Here is an 18,522-nt window from a genome sequence, read left to right as displayed (position 1 = left end):
TCCGCCTCCTCTCTCACGCCGGCTGGGCTTTGCTTCATCTTTACTCCGGGTCCTACGCCGGGCCTCGGTTTTTTTCTTCTTCGGAGCATGCGCAGTATGCTTCGAAGCTCTATCTCGCGGTCTTCTTCGGCTCCTTCAAATGGCAGCCTGAAGTGCAGTTCTGAACCCAACCTCTTCCTCTTCAGCCTTTCTCTTTCTCTCTCTCTCTCTCTCTCTGGCCCTTCAAAATCCGGAGGCAAAAATCCGGATCCCGCAATAGGTGGCAGTAAACAGAGTTTTCTAGTTTTTTTGTGGGTTCCGTTTCGTGGTCGCCCGGATTTTTGCAGCCAGATAGGTTTATCTTAAGAGGCCGGGGTAAATGGAGCCGCCATCTATTTCAGGTTGCCGTTTGACTGCTGACTTATGCGGGGCAAAGGACTTAAGACAGTTTTCTCCAACCTGACTTTCCACGGAGATCGATATTGGCGTGGTAGTTGAGTCCAATTAAGGGTTTGTGTAATAGAGTCCAATTAAGGGTTGGTTTTTCTCTCTCTCTTTCTCTCTCTTTTGAAAAAAACTTTTATTTAAAAGAAGATTTTACGTAAATTTTTAAAAACCCATAGGAACTTCCAATCATTGTGGCAGTTACAGACAGCAATTGCAGATCAATCTTTCCATGTTCTAATCATAGTTCTCTTCTTCCCATAGACAAACTTTTAATCAATAAATCCTGGAATCACCAATTCATTTTTGTCCATTTTCAACAAAATGTCCATCAAGGGCTTTCAGTCTTTTATACAAGTAATTATGCTTCCTTTCTTAATCAAACCAGCCAATTTAGCCATTTCTGCAACTCGGCAATTGTAAGGCAGGGTTTCCAACCTGGGCAGCGGGGGTGGACTTCAACTCCCAGAATTCCTCAGCTAGCCCAACTTGCCCAGATTGAGAAACGTTGATATTATAAAGCAAGTAGTAGTCAGTAACTCACAAGCATTCCTTACAATTATAAACCCATTTCTCTTTTCCCATGAAATACTGTATTAAATTTAGGCTAAGAGAAGAAGCCAAGATTTATTAGGGCTTTCCCCCCCCCATAGACTGAAAACAGCAAAGACCGAAGCAGCTTATTTCCTGAGTGGGTCTGGGATTATAGACTTTTGCTCCAAATCCTTTGGAAAGTAGGATCAGTAAGATAAATTTGACCAAGAAAATAGACCCTGAAGTGCTAGATTTGTGGGGGTTTTTTCCAGTGTTGCTTTATCTTCCCTGCCATTCCTTGTTGATGCTCTGCCTGCATATTAATGTTATTAGCTTTTATATGTAGCTTTAGGCGTCCTGTAAATTGACACACCCTCGATCCTCTATAGGTAGTTTGTGCATTTGTTAAATGAGGTTTCAAAAGCTGTCCCTCATTGTTTAAAATCTGTACGGAAAGCTCAGAAACAGAAGTTATTTGTTGGTTAGAAGTCATCCTCATGGATCTGCCAATGACCTCAGGATCTGGAGGTATCTGGAGGCTACAGGTAGCCCTGACCTCCGAATGAACTCCAGATAATAAGACAAAAATACTCCTAAACCTTCCCTTTGTTTGGGACACCAAGGCTGGAACTGATAAATCCCATCTTTAGATAGGGAAATTGGCAAATATCAGCAATCTAAATAAAACTGGGAAAAATCTCAAGGTATTAGAAGTTCCTAATTGCATTAAGAGATTTCTTCACACACACACACACACACCCAAATCTGAGGTCAAAGAAGATAAAGATTGCAAAACCCCACAGGGATCCAAGCTGCATTTCCTCACTACCAGACCAAGTGTTTTTTGGTAATTTCTGGGGAGGCTAATTTTTCATGCTTTCTAGGAATAACAGAAAGACTTTTCTATAAAAGTAACGTCTAAACTACGATACGTGGCCACCTTCAATTCCTAGATTAGGCTAGTTTGTTTATTGAGTTGGGAATTCCTTGATTGGGATATTATTACTTAGTGTTAATCCCTGCTTATTTGGGTGTTGACTGCTGGCTAGGAGGTATTATGGTCTTTTGGTTTTTGGATTGTCTCTTTTGAATAGTATAGAACATAAAATAATAGGCCTGGAAGGGATCTCAGAGGTCTTCTAGTCTGCTCAAGGCAGATCTTATGCCCTCCTGGTCAAATGGCTGTCCAGTCTGTTTCTGAAAACCTCCATTGATGGAGCACCCTCATCTCCAGGAGGCAAGCTACTCCATTAATTGTTCTCACAGCCAGAAAATTTCTCCTTACTTCCAAGTTAGATCTTTTTTTAACAATCATCCACCCATTACTTTTTGTCCTGTACTCTGGTTGTTTGGAGAGCAAGTTAGTCTCTTCTTTGTGATATCCCCTTAAGTTTGCAATAATGACGAATATCTGTAGCTCAAGTTGTTGGAAGATAAATCAGGTCCAAGCTGGGAGGTAGACACTGAAAATAAAATGGAGGCTGGCTGCAGGAAGGTCTGTTTGCTAGCCAGAAACTAGTGACAACAGCATGTTTCTGGGGTGGCTGACAAAATGGAGTTTGAGAGTAGGTGGGTTTTTATACATTCTTTGGGGTTTTGTGATTGAAATGCCTGTTTGTTATGAAATGTATTTTGCCCTGTGCTTGAGTGTGCCCTTTTTGGTATTCTAATAATTGTTTCCTGACTCCCATTGTGCCTAGGAGGTCCCATGCCCTGTCCTTGGAGCTGGGTGGGGAATGTAGATTTTAGGAGTCTTTGTTTTTCTGCTTTTAATGCCATTAGCTTCACCTTCTGTGGGAGCTGTAGCTGAAGGCAGATTTATGAATGGAGCTCTCTGGCTTTCTGTAAATAGACTGAATGGAATGCTCATTTTCTCAATAGATACAAAAGTGCTGTATCTCATTCATAAAACTTAACTGCCTGAAGTGTTTTCCTGGTAGAGGAGCAAAGTGAATGATTTGATCCTAGGAAAGCCTCCTTTAGGGTGTGTGTGTTTGTGTGCTAATTTCCTACACAGATGAGGGTGAAAGTTCTTCGTTCCCTTAAACCAGTGGTTCTCAACCTTTTTAATGCCGCAACCCCAACCGGTCGTAAGTCGAGGACTAAACCGGTCGTAAGTCGAGGACTAAACCGGTCGTACGTCAAGGACTACCCAACCGGTCGTAAGTCGAGGACTTTCCCTGCCCGGGAGCGCCGCGCATGCGTGGTTCTGCCCCCTGCGCCGGCCGAGGCGTAGCTGGCAAGCGGTAGAGACGGAGCAGGCCGACCACCAGCTGGCCCAGCCCAAGGGAGGTAAGGCACCCGCTGGAAAAGGGGAAAAAAATGGCAGACAGCCTTGCTTGGCGACCCCCGTGAAATGGTCGATCGACCCCAAATGGGGTCGTGACCCATAGGTTGAGAACCACTGCCTTAAACTCTGCTGAAAATATTACCTAGCCTGGTAATGAAATGTTCAGAAACCAACCCACAAGCTTGGAGAACAAACTTTCACCCTCATCCCTTTAAGTACTGGAAGACCGTTATCACGTCCCTCCCCAATCCTTCTCTTCTGATAGGCTAGACCAGGACTAAGCAACCTTGGCTCTTTTATGACTGGCTCAGGAATTCTGGGAGTTGAAGTCCACGAGTCATAAAAGAGCCAAGGTTGCCTACCCCTGGGCTAGACACATATCTAGCTCCTAGCTCCCTCAACCGTTCATCATAGGATTTAACCTCCAGGTCCTTTAACAACTTTGTTCTGCTCTATATTTTCTAGACTTTCAGCATCTTTTTTTGTGGTAACCAGAACTGTACACAGTACTCCATCTGTAACCACACGAGCGTGGTATAAAGCAGTATTATCACTTCTTGTGATCTTGTATGTACATATGATTTTCTAGGTATATGTTGTTTACTTCTATGTGCCTGTTGATGGCTGATTTGACTAGCATCAGGCTTTCAGGAATTCTCTAGCATTTTTGGATTTAGCTTTGTACAAAAGTAAGACCTCTCCTCATTCAAGAACATTCTGTCCTGGTTGATCTTTAATTTGGAGGAACAGCTACCTTTAGGCAAAGGGGACGGCGGACTTGTTAAATGTGAGACAAGTAGCTTTGCTACATAATGTATGGCCTTACTTCAGCCATGGCATGATTGATCCAAATGTACATGCTGAAACCTAAAAATATTTACTTGGAAATGAACATTATACGGTAAAAATTGGGCAGGCAGGGGTCTTTTGATTGAATAAAATTGCATTAACAAGAGAATTGACCTCCACAGATACAGTAGATACTCATGGCAATTGTTAGTTGTTCCAGGACTAATTTCTTTCATTAAAATGAAGAATCTTTTGGGGTTGCAGAATTCTACTTAACAGAGCTGCTAAAATAGCTTAGCATAGACTGGTTGTTAGAAATGTTTCACTCAATAACTAGCATTAGTGGCCTGATGCTTTACATAGCAACGTTTCATTCTTAAAATGAAACTGCTTTACAAATTGCTTGGTAATTAAAACACTGGATAAGAGTACAATGTCTTTCCTGGGACATGTGTCCCGTTTAATATTCGGTTCTCTTGTCTCAGGGCTGATTCATACTAAATATGGGATATTTCTCTTTAATAACATAAATGGAAAAAGTGATATTGTGGATACAAAACAATAATGAAAAAAATAGACTTCTGTGTTTAAATTGAGGATTCTTGCAGCAACAGAGTAATGAATCACGAAGTAAAAATGATATGAAAGATTTTTGGAAGTGTATTTAAAACTCATTAGCTATATTGCTTATTTATTTGTTCATTCTCTTTTTATTTCCCTCATTTAGCCAAATATGGGTTTTCCTATACCATCCTTATACTGAAATATTGCAAATCAAAAGAACTCTTAATGGCTAGATTCAAGGAAATATATGTATTCGGCTTTGTGTATGAGAATGACATTTAAAAGTCCTACTTAATATGACTCTGGTTCTATAAATAAAAGCAAATACTAGGAAATCTGTGAGGGAGAAAGTTCATCATATGCATGAAGTAAACTCAGATGACAATCACTGAGAATGAGGAACTTTACAGGAAGGGACACAAAGGCAACACCTGCATAAAAGGTATTTTCTCAACCTCAGTAACATCTACATCAAGGGTGTCAAACTCAATTTAATTGAGGGCCGCATCAGCATAGCAGTTGCCCTCGGGGGGCGGGCGGGTGTGTGTGGCCAGGGTGGGTGCAGCCTACTGGGTGGGCGTGGATGAAGTGGGTGTGGCCTGCTGGGTGGGCATGGCCAGCTCTACATCGTTCGCGTCAAGGGTGCCTGTGGGGGCCTGGGCAGGAGTGGGACAGATCTGAGGGTCTCTGGCAGAAGGGGGTGGGACCGGGGCAAGCGCCAAGGGATGGTCCATTTCTTCATTCCTCACAAAGGGTGACACCTCCCCAGCATGCACCCAGGGGGCGGGGCTGACACAGCAGGGGCTGGTTCCTCGCTGTTTCTGGACAGCCTTGTGGAGCTAAGACTGAATGCGTTTCAGCACAGATGACCACCACAAAATTGTACATTGGCTCCCAGCCGGCTTGGGCCAGGGCCAAGGCAGCAGGGGGCATTCCCTCACTGTTTCCAGGATGGCTTCGCGGGCCACATGAAACCACTTCGCGGGCAGCATCCGGCCCCCGGGCCTTGTGTTTGACATGTCTGATCTACATCATGTCGAGGGTGAGGGACATCTAAGTTCTGTTTTGCTTTTTAAATAGTAATATGAACACAAAAACTACACATTTAGCAGGTTGGTTGTTTATTTCCATCATAGGGCTTAATGCTATGCTTCCAGACAACTGGACAAGTGGTTTATTATGCATTAAAAGTTTGATGAAATACACTATCCTGAGGCTCAGCAGCCTTTTACACTGATGGAAACTCTGAAATGCTATTATTCTGGGATAGATGAGAAAATTCACACAACCACAATCAAGCAGTTTCGTGTATCTGAAGATGACTCAAAAGGTCTCTTTCATTACCAAACCTCATCAAACAATCAGTGCACTTGTGAGGCAGTTCAGCCGAATGCCTGAAGTCCAAGTGGCTTCTGAGGTCACCAATCTGTCCTGTTGAATATTCACAATACTGACACAAATAAATGCCTTCAGTCAGGTGACTGTTTAAGTGTTTGCAATATTCCAACATGCCTGTGAAGCCTTTCCCACAGTCATCACAAACATGAGGGAATATTTTGGTGTGCTCTATCGCCACATGGCGATTGACATTGGTGTGAAGCCTGCTGCGGAAGCCGCACACTTGACACACAAAGAAGTTCTTGCACTTGTCAAAGCTGATTTTGTTGACCAGACTGTAATGGCCCTGGGGCTGCCGGCTGTTGTAGCTGTCGCTCAGCTCTATCAGCCGGCCTGCGTGCTCGTTCACCACATGGCTGTGCAAGTCCTCAGGGTCGCTCGTTTCGTGCTCACAGAACTGGCACAGGTACAGCTCGTCACAGCTGTGCTCCTGGAAATGGAGGTACAACTCACTACTGGAAGAGAACTGAACATCACATTGCTCACACCAGTAAAGATGGTCGCTAAAATGCGTATCTGCTATATGCTGGCTCAGGTTTTCAAACATCACGGTTTTGTAGTCACAATATTTGCAAATGTAGGGGTCCTCCTCGTGGATTTTCAAGTGTTCAATAAGCACCTTTTTGGAAGAGAAGCTTTCCTTGCACACCCGACAGATGTTGCCCTCAGGGCAGGTTTTATGCTTTAGAACCACGTGCTGCTTCAGGTCCGAGAAATATTTACTGTTAAATGTGCATCGTTCACATTTGTACAAACCGCTGCTGTTTGCCCGGAGCAGGGGCCATTTGGGCGGAATGATGACGTTCAAAGGAGGGTTTTTGTCAAGCCCTTTGCAACTTGCAAAAGGGATTTCCTCTGCATCCTCTGCTTCAAGCTTCTCAGGGGAAATGGTCTGAGTTTCAATGTCGTGGACCTCTACAGCCTGGACTTCAGTAGTGGAGATCTCTACAGTTTGAATATCCAAAGGTTTCTCCTCTTCTGTTAAACTGTCACTGAAGATAGGGGACTCGCACGAATCTTTAAAAATGCCGTTATTGTTGTTTTTATCTGCAAAAAGGAGCCAAGACCAAACTAACAAAGAATTATATTTTTAAATTTTAATTTACCGAGTAAATTTTTACCAAAACAACCAACCACCACCAGGGGACAGACTTTATTTGTCTTCCTGAGAAAAAGAAAAAGAGCACCCAATCTCCCTAAGAATAAGTAGTAAGAGATACTGAATGCTGTGATAGAAAATAAAAATGTGCAAATACCATTATTTTTGTTGGATCACTACCACGGCAATTCTCTGCATATTTATTTTGTCAGTTCTACTGAACTCATCTGAATATACCTGAATAAATCTTAAAGAGGTGCATATTTTTATTCCACTCTTTCATTAAGAAACTGAAGATAGCTTTCTTATATTCTATATCAGGGGTGTCAAACTCAATTTCATTGAGGGCCGCATCAGCATTGCGGTTGCCCTTAGGGGGCCGAGTAGGTGTGGCCAGAGTGGGTGCAGCCTACTGGGTGGGTGTGGCCTACTGGGTGGGCGTGACTAGCTCTACATCATTCGCGTCAAGGGTGCCTGTGGGGGCCTGGGCAGGAGTGGGACAGATCTGAGGGTCTCTGGCAGAAGGGGGTGGGACTGGGGCAAGCGCCAAAACATGGTCCATTTCTTCATTCCTCACAAAGGGTGACACCTCCCCAGCATGCACTCAGGGGGCGGGGCCAACGTGGCAGGGTCTGGTTCCTCGCTGTTTCCAGACGGCCTTGTGGAGCTAAGACTGAATGCATTTCAGCATAGATGGCCACCACAAAATTGTACATTGGCTCCCGGCCGGCCTGGGCCAAGTAGAATTCAGGGCCAAGGCAGAGGGGGCCGTTCCCTCACTGTTTCCAGGATGGCTTCGCGGGCCACATGAAACCACTTCGCGGGCCGCATCCGGCCCCCGGGCCTTGTGTTTGACATGTCTATTCTATATAGTCCTACATACAACTCCCATCTGCTCTGGGAACAAGGCCAGTAGCAAATGATTCTGATTTACAGTCCCAAACATATGGAGGGCATGAGAGGAACTATCTTTGTTCTAATGACTACAATGCACCCAGGCTCTCGGGTTCCAAACTTTTAATGTTCAGAAAGGGGATTGACATCTTTTCCCCTGTCTCATTTTGGTATTATTATTAATAGGGAGAGTAAATGAGAATTGACACAATCACTTTTCCTTTACCTTTTTTCTTAGGGTCCATCAAATGCGTCCCCGGAACATTAGACTGGATCCCACTCCACTGAGATGTCCCAGCATACACCTGGCTGCCATCCTCATCGGCATCTGTACTAGGCGCCGTGTTATGAAATCGACCTGAGGAGAAAAAGATTATTCTGTTTATTTAACCAATTTATATAGAGACCCACTCAGCACACAACCCAGGGTATTCTGGTGTTAGCCTCCTATTTCAGTTCATACTTTTTCAGAGCAATTCAGAGCTTGTTTTCATACCTTGTTAAAAGACTGATAACAAATAATATGACTTCCTTCTACTTGAGTACACTGTAGTAAAATTTTAAAAAGCTAAAATTATTTCTCTGTACTGACAGAATGACTCCAGACACTAGGAAAGTCTACTAAGCTATGCCTGCTTCTCACAAACTTGTATGTTTTGTTTAAAATACTCTTGCCCATATTTATGATGTCATGCATAGTACGTGATGATATAACATGACCAAATGTTTTAAAACATTACTGTTCCCTTAAACATTTAAATTTCCAGTGCATATTTTAACATAGCAATCTGAACTGATTATCTGAAATCCCATCTTTACTCAGAGGCAGAAGTTCTTTCAAAAATAATAGTAATCCTGTCAAACATTTCTGAAGTCACCTATATCAGTAATTTTAACATTCTAATCTGAACTGGTTATCTGAAATCCCATCTTTAGTCAGAGGCAGAAGTTCTTTCAAAAATAATAGTAATCCTGTCAAATGTTTCTGAAGTCACCTATATCAGTAATAGGTAGCTGCCTATAAAAATGGAATTGCCAGCTGTTGCCTTGTGCAATCATAACACACCATGACAGCACAAGTAGCTTTAACTAACTCCACGTTTTAATTCCATTATATATAGCACTTTATCTCATTCATCAAGCAAACATATTTTCATAAATCACTCTACATTTCATGCCTTTTCATCTTATCATAAATTTTAAACATCAAACATGAAGTAAACTTTTCTTTTTCACTTGCATATAAAAAAATCTCTTCTGAACATATTATATTCAACCTTAAAATAGAGTACACCACCCACAATTTTGCAAATTGACATCTGTTGTGAGCTTTTGATAAAAAATTGGGTGTACATTCTTAAGCATATAACAAACTAATGTCCTTGTAGATTTTGCATTCACTTTTCATCTTTTCCTTTGTACAGAATAATCATTGTCAAACACAAATGCACACAAATGTTAAATGAATAGCACACACATCAAAAGTTATTTTTAAAAATCTAATTACACCATCTACTTCTTAACTTTATGGTTGTCTTTTCATAAAATTTTTGGTTATACATAGGCTATAAAATGGAATATTGTGTAGAATACCATTAAATCTTTCAGAATATGTACAAGGAGACAGGCAACCTGCTCAAAAATACACCCATGAATGAGTCTGCGAAATGCTAATCTTTACCTCGGTTATCAGGAACTTTGGGGTCTAGCTGTTTCATGGAACAGACACTGTAACAATGGTCAGAAAATATGCCACTATTATCTATATATTTTGGAATTCCTGAAGAATCTAAGACAGAAAAAAAGACAAAATCGTGAACTTAAATATCTGATGGAAGTTATTTCTTGACATCTGTATCAACATTTTTAACTTTCCTATGGCTAAATTATTTGATGTTAAGAGAATATAGTGCAATCCTTAATAAGTTTCTTTAAAAATAAGTTCAACTGGTTTTAGTGAGATTTACTCACAGTATTACAGAATTGCAGACCAAGAAAGGAATATATAAATGCATAAAAATTAGATGGTGGTCTGTGATCCTAATAAACGTCAATTAACAATAAGTTGTCTGTTACAGGTATGAGAGAGGAAAAATTCTAACTCTCCCATAAACAGACAGATATCTGATACACATACACACACACACACTTATATAAGATTTATTTATATAAAAATACATTTATATAAATATATATAAAATTATTGACCACCCAACTTACCATCAAGGTAAGATCATTTTTTTGTCTCTCAATTATCCCTCCAGATATAAAATTAAACTTTTCTGATTACTTCTAAATTATAGTTTAATTGGTCTCCAACATATAATTCTTAAAATGTTAGCTCTTTTAAGGTAGATCAGGTAAGAATACAGACAGTGTAAGTTAATAGTAGAGCTCTATTTTTATTGATATAACCTATCAGAACAGAAACTTGAAAGAATGGAAGTTTCTCTTTCTCTCCTCCTTATACTAAAGATAATTAAGGTAGGCCAATCTTGAATTTCTTTCTCGCCCCCTTCTGCTTTTCCCGACTGCATACTTTCTTCAATGCTATTCCTGTCTGCCTCTACCCAAAGCACATACAGAGACACCTTCCTTCTTTTCTCCTTCATGCCTCTCTTTAACCGATCTCTTAGTTTCTACCAGTTCTACCCACTAGTTTCAGATTCCTTGCATTTTATTCTTTGCCAGGTTCTCATCCCAACTTCAGTCTCTTGGTTTCTTCCTGCATCAGAAGATCACTTCTAATCCTTTATCCATTCTTCTGCTTGAAATCTGATGGCCCTTTATTACATAGTGGCTTGTCCTTCGCTTCACTTTCTTTTGGGGAGTAATTATGGCTGCCCCCATCTTCATTTAAGCAAAGAAAGGTAACTGCTCTCTGGGGTCACGCCAAAGCACTCATAGACAATTTCTTTTAAAAAAAAAGTGGACAGGATCCACAGAGCATCACTATCTCTCTGGAAACAATTCTGTCAGGACTGAAAGGTTCTGTTTGCCAGAGTATGTTTTACAATTTTTTTTAAAAAAAAAATGATGGTAGAATTGGTGCTGTGGGGAAATGTGATAGACCAGTGGTTCTCAACCTTTTTAATGCCGCAACCCCTCAACCGGTCGTAAGTCAAGGACTAAGCCGGCCGTAAGTCGAGGACTAAACCGGTCATAAGTCGAGGACTTTCCCTGCCCGGGAGTGCCACGCATGCGTGGTTCCGCCCCCTGCGCCAGCCGAGGCATAGCTGGCAAGCGGCAGAGACGGAGCAGGCCGACCACCAGCTGGCCCAGCTCAAGGGAGGTAAGGCACCCGCCGGAAAAGGGGGAAAAATGGCGGACAGCCTTGCTTGGCGACCCCCGTGAAATGGTCGCGACCCATAGGTTGAGAACTGCTGTGATAGACTATGTACTGTTGTGTGCTTTATTTTTCCTTTTTCCAAATCTCAGTGTATAATAAAGAAAATAAACCACAGGGATAGCAACTTACAAATAAGGTGTATAAGAATTGGGTTAAATTTAGGGATTGAGCTAGCTCAGGGGTAGGCAACCTTGGCTCTTTTATGACTCGTGGATTTCAACTCCCAGAATTCCTGAGCCAGCATGGCTCAGCTTGGAAACCTTTCCCTTTCCCCTCAGCATGGCTGGCTCAGGAATTCTGGGAGTTGAAGTCCACGAGTCATAAAAGAGCCAAGGTTGCCTACCCCTGAGCTAGATGATATCCAATGTATCTTCAATCTTTACATTCAAGGATACAGACATCAACATTTCTACTGAAGTCAGTTACTTTGTCCTGTATTTATATAATGTAACAATGAATTAAAGACAGACTACACAGAATTTTGAGAATTCAGTTTTTAGTTAACCAATCTCATCTAAAAAAATCTAGCTTCTGGAAAGTTTAACAGATACATTCAGAAGAAAATGCAATTTATAGTAACTGAAATAAGCAAATATAGCTACATTTGATTTACCTGAGTAGCGTGAAGGATGCGGAGTCTTCCTTTTCCTTTTCTTTGGATGCTCATTCATTTTGCTTTAGTCTGTAATAACAGCAATCAAAGTCAAGCATATCAGTTAATGTACTACTGGTCAATTTGCAGTTATTAAGAGTAAGAATTACACAGATGGAATCCTCAAAAGAGAAACCCAAACCCCACCTGATTAACCAACACAATCAGTCTATCTGCCAGGTACACTCACAAGGCAGATTCAGTTAGATTAGAATACAGACCCAGATTTCCCAAGTACCATTGTCCTTAATTTGGTGCACCAAAAATACAGATCTGCTGAGAATTCTGCAGCTGTAATTCAACCTACAGGGAAGCAGATCGGAGACGGCAGTTCCGATAGATCCCTGGATAATTTCTAAGAGAATGTCTAAGAAATCTAGGCTACCAATTATTTAACAGCAGCAGCAGCAATAATAAAAATTACCTAGAATTGAGCTTACTCCTGTTTTACTTGGCAATGATATTGGAATAACTTGCCACTGCTTTCTTCTGGATGGCTTTCAGAAATTTCCCAGTCTAGCTCTGGAATGTCCTGGAAGTCTCCTATTCAATTACCTTACCTTGCTTGGATTCTGAGCTGAGACAGTTGTGTTGCTGTAGTGTCTGTGTGTGTGTGTGTGTGTGCATGTGTAAGTGAACTGGTCAAAAATTTGACCCACCTACCTGGGGGGGGGTTACTTATGACCTGGATTCAAAGTTCCAGTTGTCGGGAGCCCCCCCCCTCCATGGCCAAGGGACCACACCCCAGATGCTTGGTAATCAAGCTGCACTTATGACTGTTTTCAGCGTCCTGCAGTCATATGAACATACTTTAGGATGGTTTGGATTGCAGCGTTCATTTAACAGTGGATCAATGGTGGTTCATTGAATAACAGCCAGAAAACAAGATTATAGCATCGAATTAGTCATGCGACAGACCCATTATACAACCGTGATGGGCAAGCTCCATTACGGTCATAACTCGAGGACTATCTGCAAAAAGCAAATAGGGCTTTGATCCCATGGCCTCCTTTTTCTGGCAACCTCTTGCTGCCGAAATAGATATTCAGACATATCTTTTAAGTTTTATTAACATGCCAATTTGGATACAAGAAAGTTCTCTGTATTTGCTTCCTTGTCTGTCACAGCAGCCACTGTATAATTATTTCACAGATGCAAGATATTATCACTTTAAATTGGCCTTGTTATTTAATGAACGATTTACAGTTTTTTTTAGAATAGGAATTGTGTGTTATTAAATGTAGATGCCCAAAGGGCCTGAAGCATTAGAAATACCATTCAATAATTTCTCGAATAAAAGAAGTTCACAATCGCATTTCAATTTAATGTTGCCACCCAGCTACAGGAGCCTCAGGTCAGAAATTTTCTTGCTAATTAAAATATCAGCTAAAGATTTCATAAGAAAATACACTTTTTCGCTCTTTATTGCCAAGGTAAACCCAAAAGTATGATGAAAAAGATGCGACAGTATTTGCTCAGGGTGATTCTTATCTGTCAGCTTCAATGCATAATTCATAAGTACAGTCCTGGTATTGCAGAACCCCGCTAGACCAGTGGTTCTCAACCTTTTTAATGCCGCGACCCCAACCGATCGTAAGTCGAGGACTAAACCGGTCGTAAGTTGAGGACTAAACCGGTCGTATGTCGAGGACTAAACCGGTCGTAAGTCGAGGACTACCCAACCGGTCGTAAGTCGAGGACTTTTCCTGCCTGGGAGCGCCGCACATGCGTGGTTCCACCCCCTGCGCCGGCCGAGGCGTAGCTGGCAAGCGGCAGAGACGGAGCAGGCCGACCACCAGCTGGCCCAGCCCAAGGGAGGTAAGGCACCCGCCGGAAAAGGGGGAAAAATGGACCAAAAAAATGGTGGACAGCCTTGCTTGGCGACCCCCATGAAATGGTCGATCGACCCCAAATGGGGTCCCGACCCACAGGTTGAGAACCACTGCGCTAGACAGTTCTCAATTCTCACCAGGCAATTCATTTTAGTATTGGGTATTACTTATAAATTATTCTTGATCTGATATCAGTTTTAAACAAAAGCTGTCCTCTTCCGGTGCAAATCTTATAAATTCAGTAAACGACAGATAATTTGTTTAAAAGTGGCTTGAGGCTGCATAGGTAGCTTAGAAAACTACAGCCTCAAGCAGGTACCTGGAAAATGCATGATCAGAAACAAATGTTCCATTCTTCTCATGTAAGTGAGAGGCACCACTTAGAGATGTGAATGTAAAAAGATTATGAAGTTATTTCTGTGTAATTTTTTTTTAAAAAAAACATGTAATGCCCCTATATCAACACTACAAAATATTAAATGAAAGAGCATTATGCTAAAATTTCCCAAACTGAATGAAAGCACACTTGTGATGGTATTTTATCTACAAGTTGATCTAAAACCCAGCAGGAGTCAACAGTAAATATCTTGGTTTTCTACTGTTGAAGAAACTTCTTTTTCAGGGGCTTTAGGTTATTGACAAGCTTTGACAGCTAGCTGAAATTTGTCAGTGTCACCAATGCAACTCCCTATTCTGAGTATTGACAACAAAGCTTTCATTGCGATGTAAAGTAAGCTTTCTAGTTTAGGGGCCAATGGGAATAAAGGGTGACCCTTTTCTTGAAAGTAGAGTGAGTGTATTCATTGTAGTTTTTGTTAACTTCTATGGGGGGTTACCAAAATGTAAGCATCTTCTCTAAGCATTATACACCTTTTGGCTTTCACTGGTTTTTGAATATGTCATTTTTTTCCTCCTCTTCAAAGTTCAAGAATAATATTGTAGCCAGAATGAAAGAAAGAAAATTTGTCTAAGAATTTCCCTCTAATTATAATGAATCCTTATAATATGAATTTTTCAAATTCGATTTTAAATTAACTGTTTGCATATACAAATCTGTAAAATAAAAATATGAAAGAACGTTCAAATTGCTAAATAGGATTTCTTTTTTTAAATAATTTTATTTTGTTCAAAAAAATTAAAATATAAAATACAAAAGAAAAAAAAATCTAAAAAATAACAAAAAAAAAACTTGACAAGAACATTAAAAATTATGAGTTAAAAAGTACAAAAAACCAAAAACACATATTATCTATCCTAGTTGAGCACTGAAAAACCTATTCCAACAATAATAGCTCCTCGCATTGCAAAGCAGGTCCAAAATTTATAAATTTCTACATCTCTTTGCAGCCTAACTGACCTGTCATACATTACATATATGAAAAACAACAGCAAAGTTAAAGTACAAGGCCCTACGTTAACAGTCTACCATTGTAATTTACTCATAGAAAATCTGCAACAGTTTCTTATCCATCACAAATCACCCCAGCCATTATTGCTAATCTGTCCAGGATCAAATACCTTTGTTTGGCTCTTAATAATGAAACCTTTCCTTAGGTTTTTAATTGGGAACTTTCCCAACAACTGCATCTCATTTCCACAGTTCATAAGTCTCTGTTGTAAATATCTCTGCAACATCCATTTTTGAAAAATTCTCCTTAAAAACACATTCCTCTTGCCAAGAAAGTCCAGTCCACTGTTCATCAATTCCACTAACTCAGAATTTCTTGTATTCATATTTCTTTCAAACTCTTCTGGCACATCTGTATTTTTCAAACCAAGTGCTTTTTTCTTCACATCTGACAGCAACAGATCAGATTCTTCAAGTTGCAAATCAAATCCCATTGTTATTTCCTGCTTTTGGGTTTGTCTTGTGTGTGGTTCACAGCCATTGTTGACCCAGCAAATTTTTTGTTTATATTTTCAAATAAAACCTATAAGTTGGAGAACATTTTTTCAAATGCTTCCCAGAAAATTATATTGCCTTTTAGAGACATTTGAGAAACACAGTTCTTTCCAAGGACATGAGGAGCAGATAACCCAGCATCCACAAGAAAGGTTGAGATAAGTCCCCCCCCCAATCAAAAATGACTAAAGGAAGGGGAATTTTCCCATCAAAAGTTAAGAAACAAAGATCAGAGGTTTTTTTATTTATTAAAGAGCTAGAAAGAGCAAAATTTGTAATATAATCCTGTATAAATGTAAGTCCAATCGGATGACTTTCACTGCCAGAAAATATACTTTCACCACAGACCTCCTTAGGGGCTAAAATGAAAGTGGTTTGGAATTTAATAGTAGACAGTGAAAGAACAGGAAAAAAGTTGCAGAAGTCCAACAAAGGATTATAAAATAGGTCAGCAGTCAACTAGCTGTAAATCAAAAGGCAGTGAAGCAGGCATGTCAAACTGCCAGCACCCAGGCAGACGCTCATCCCAAAACTGCGCCCACCCCATTGCCGGCAATGGGGGAAAAGTCACGATACGTCACGTGATGTCATGTGACGTCGCGAGTTTGACATGCCTGCAGTAAAGCTTCAAAAAGTACAATTAAAACCTAGGCATACTTAAGAAAAATGAACAACTGAGAGAAAAGATGGTAAGAGACCCAACCTTCCGATTGCTCCTCACCAAGAATTGCAGTCTTCAAGATCCCCTCTTCTCTGTAGGTGCGTGATTGTCTGAAGGGGATGTTGGGTCTTTCCTAGTCTCCCCTTCAAAAAACAGGGAGCAGAGCCACCAAATAACCAGCTTTTGTGGCAAAAAAGGGGTCACCAATTGTTCAGCACACCATCTTGGGTGAAGTCCGCTAAATAGAATTTCTGATTGTTAGAAAAAGAAATAACACCAAAGGATTGAGAACTACAAATTGTACAAAAATAAAAATAAGGATGTTATTTTTTTTACTAACGATGGAATATATTATGCAACTCCAATATTTGTATAAACATGGACAAACAATTCTTTTTAATAGAAGAGAATATTTGTAGCTCAGGGTTGAACTGTGGAGTCCTTGGTGCTGTCTGAGCTTGGTTGTTTGCTTGCAGACATTTCATTACCAACTAGGTAACATCATCAGTGCTAGTGAGTGTGGGATTTGCTCCCTATTTACATATAGTAGCTTGCTTTGCCAGTATTGGTGGAGGTGTGATTTTCTCCTTGATTTAGGGCAGTGGTTCTCAACCTTCCTAATGCCGCGACCCTTTAATACAGTTCCTCATGTTGTGGTGACCCCCAACCATAAAATTATTTTCGTTGCTACTTCATAACTGTAATTTTGCTACTGTTATGAATCGTAATGTAAATATCTGATATGCAGGATGTATTTTCATTGTTACAAATTGAACATAATTAAAGCATAGTGATTAATCACAAAAACAATATGTAATTATATATTGTGAAACATTTACTTCTAATTACAAATAAATGAAATTTTGTCTTGAAGCATGGTGTAGCAGTCTTAATATAACAACAGTAAACTACATTGCTACATTTTGCGACAGTATGCGTAAAAAGCCAACGTCAGTGCGAAGGTTGAGATTGCTTCTTTCTCACCAGATCAGAAATTCTCGGGGCAGTCTTTGCAAGAGCACAACGAAGATCATCTTCCACAACAACTCTACTTCTGTATTTAGACTTGATAACCAACAAGCTGGAAAACCCTGTTTCACAAAGATATGTTGTTGGAAATGGAAGAAGAAGGCGCAACACAGTCTCAGACAGAACAGGATATGATTCCAAACACTTGATCCAGAATTTTGTAACTGGCATCGTAGAGAAATCAGTTCTTGCTGCATCACTGTTAATAAGTTCAATGAACTCCTCTTGTGCTGTCTCAGGAACATTTTCAACTTTGACTGTGAATGGACTTCTGGCAAGTGCAAATGGGGTGTCAGGTAGATTTGGAAAGTACGATGAAATTTCGTCTGCAAGCATGTGCAAGTGTTCTTTCACAGAAATTATTACCGTAATCCTTTTGTCTGGTTCAATGTCATGTTCCTCAAAGAAAGCAGATAAGGTAGGCAACATGTAAATTTTATTTTCATCCAATTTTTTTTGCCAAAGCTGAAGTTTCATTTGGAATGATCGGATCTTTTCAGACAAATCGAGACACGTTGCATTTGGTCCTTCCAGTGATAAATTTAACTCATTCAAGATGGCAAAGATGTCAACCAAGTAAGCTATTTTCTGCAGTTCACTTTTATCGCTGAAAAGTGCTTCGAACTGCGGTCTTGCTTTCTGATTAAAAAACGTTTTGAGTTCATCACGAAGCTCAAAAACACGTTTTAAAACTTTTCCTCTCGACAACCATCTCACTTCAGTGTGAAATAGCAGAGCATTGTTTGGCGCATCCAACTCGTTGCACAGTTGCGAAAACAGTTGACTGTTTAAACTGCTCGCTTTTACAAAATTGACAGAACTTATGACACTTTTCATTACTTCTTGTAACTCTTGTGGCAGCGACTTTGTTGCTAATATTTGAGAATGAATTGTACAGTGAGTTCTGATGACTTTTGGTGACTCATTCAGTACCAAACGTTGAAATCCAGATCGACATCCTAGCATAGCTGGAGCACCATCTGTGCAAACACCACAAACCTTTTCCCAAGAGATCTTATGCTCTTTCAGAAATGAACCAACTGTGTCAAATACATCACGTGCAGTAGTTGTCGTTTCAAGAGGTTTGCAAAAAAGAAACTCATCT

General features: G+C 40.4%; 2 protein-coding genes across 2 annotated transcripts in view; both read right to left on the bottom strand.

Moving 5' to 3' along the window:
- Positions 1-5,708: 5,708 nt before the first annotated feature.
- Positions 5,709-12,031, bottom strand: ZNF639 (zinc finger protein 639). The gene is made up of 4 exons (XM_015813925.1): positions 11,954-12,031; positions 9,673-9,780; positions 8,218-8,349; positions 5,709-7,045 (listed from the first exon to the last, which is right to left on the bottom strand). The coding sequence occupies exons 1-4, from the start codon at positions 12,009-12,011 to the stop codon at positions 5,895-5,897; spliced, it is 1,449 nt and encodes a 482-aa protein (XP_015669411.1). The 5' UTR covers positions 12,012-12,031; the 3' UTR covers positions 5,709-5,894.
- A 5,268-nt stretch (positions 12,032-17,299) lies between these two features.
- The window catches only part of LOC107285697 (SCAN domain-containing protein 3-like), a 3,831-nt gene continuing 2,608 nt past the window's right edge, over positions 17,300-18,522 (bottom strand). Inside the window, exon 3 of the mRNA XM_029283729.1 lies at positions 17,300-18,520. Coding sequence (XP_029139562.1) covers positions 17,340-18,520 — 1,181 coding nt within the window. The 3' untranslated portion in view covers positions 17,300-17,339. The remainder of the gene's footprint in view (positions 18,521-18,522) is intronic.

The sequence above is a fragment of the Protobothrops mucrosquamatus genome, unplaced genomic scaffold (assembly GCF_001527695.2).
Source record: "Protobothrops mucrosquamatus isolate PMUCROS unplaced genomic scaffold, P.Mucros_1.0 scaffold203, whole genome shotgun sequence".
Classification (NCBI taxonomy): Eukaryota; Metazoa; Chordata; class Lepidosauria; order Squamata; family Viperidae; genus Protobothrops; species Protobothrops mucrosquamatus.
This window is presented reverse-complemented; position numbering and strand designations above follow the sequence as displayed.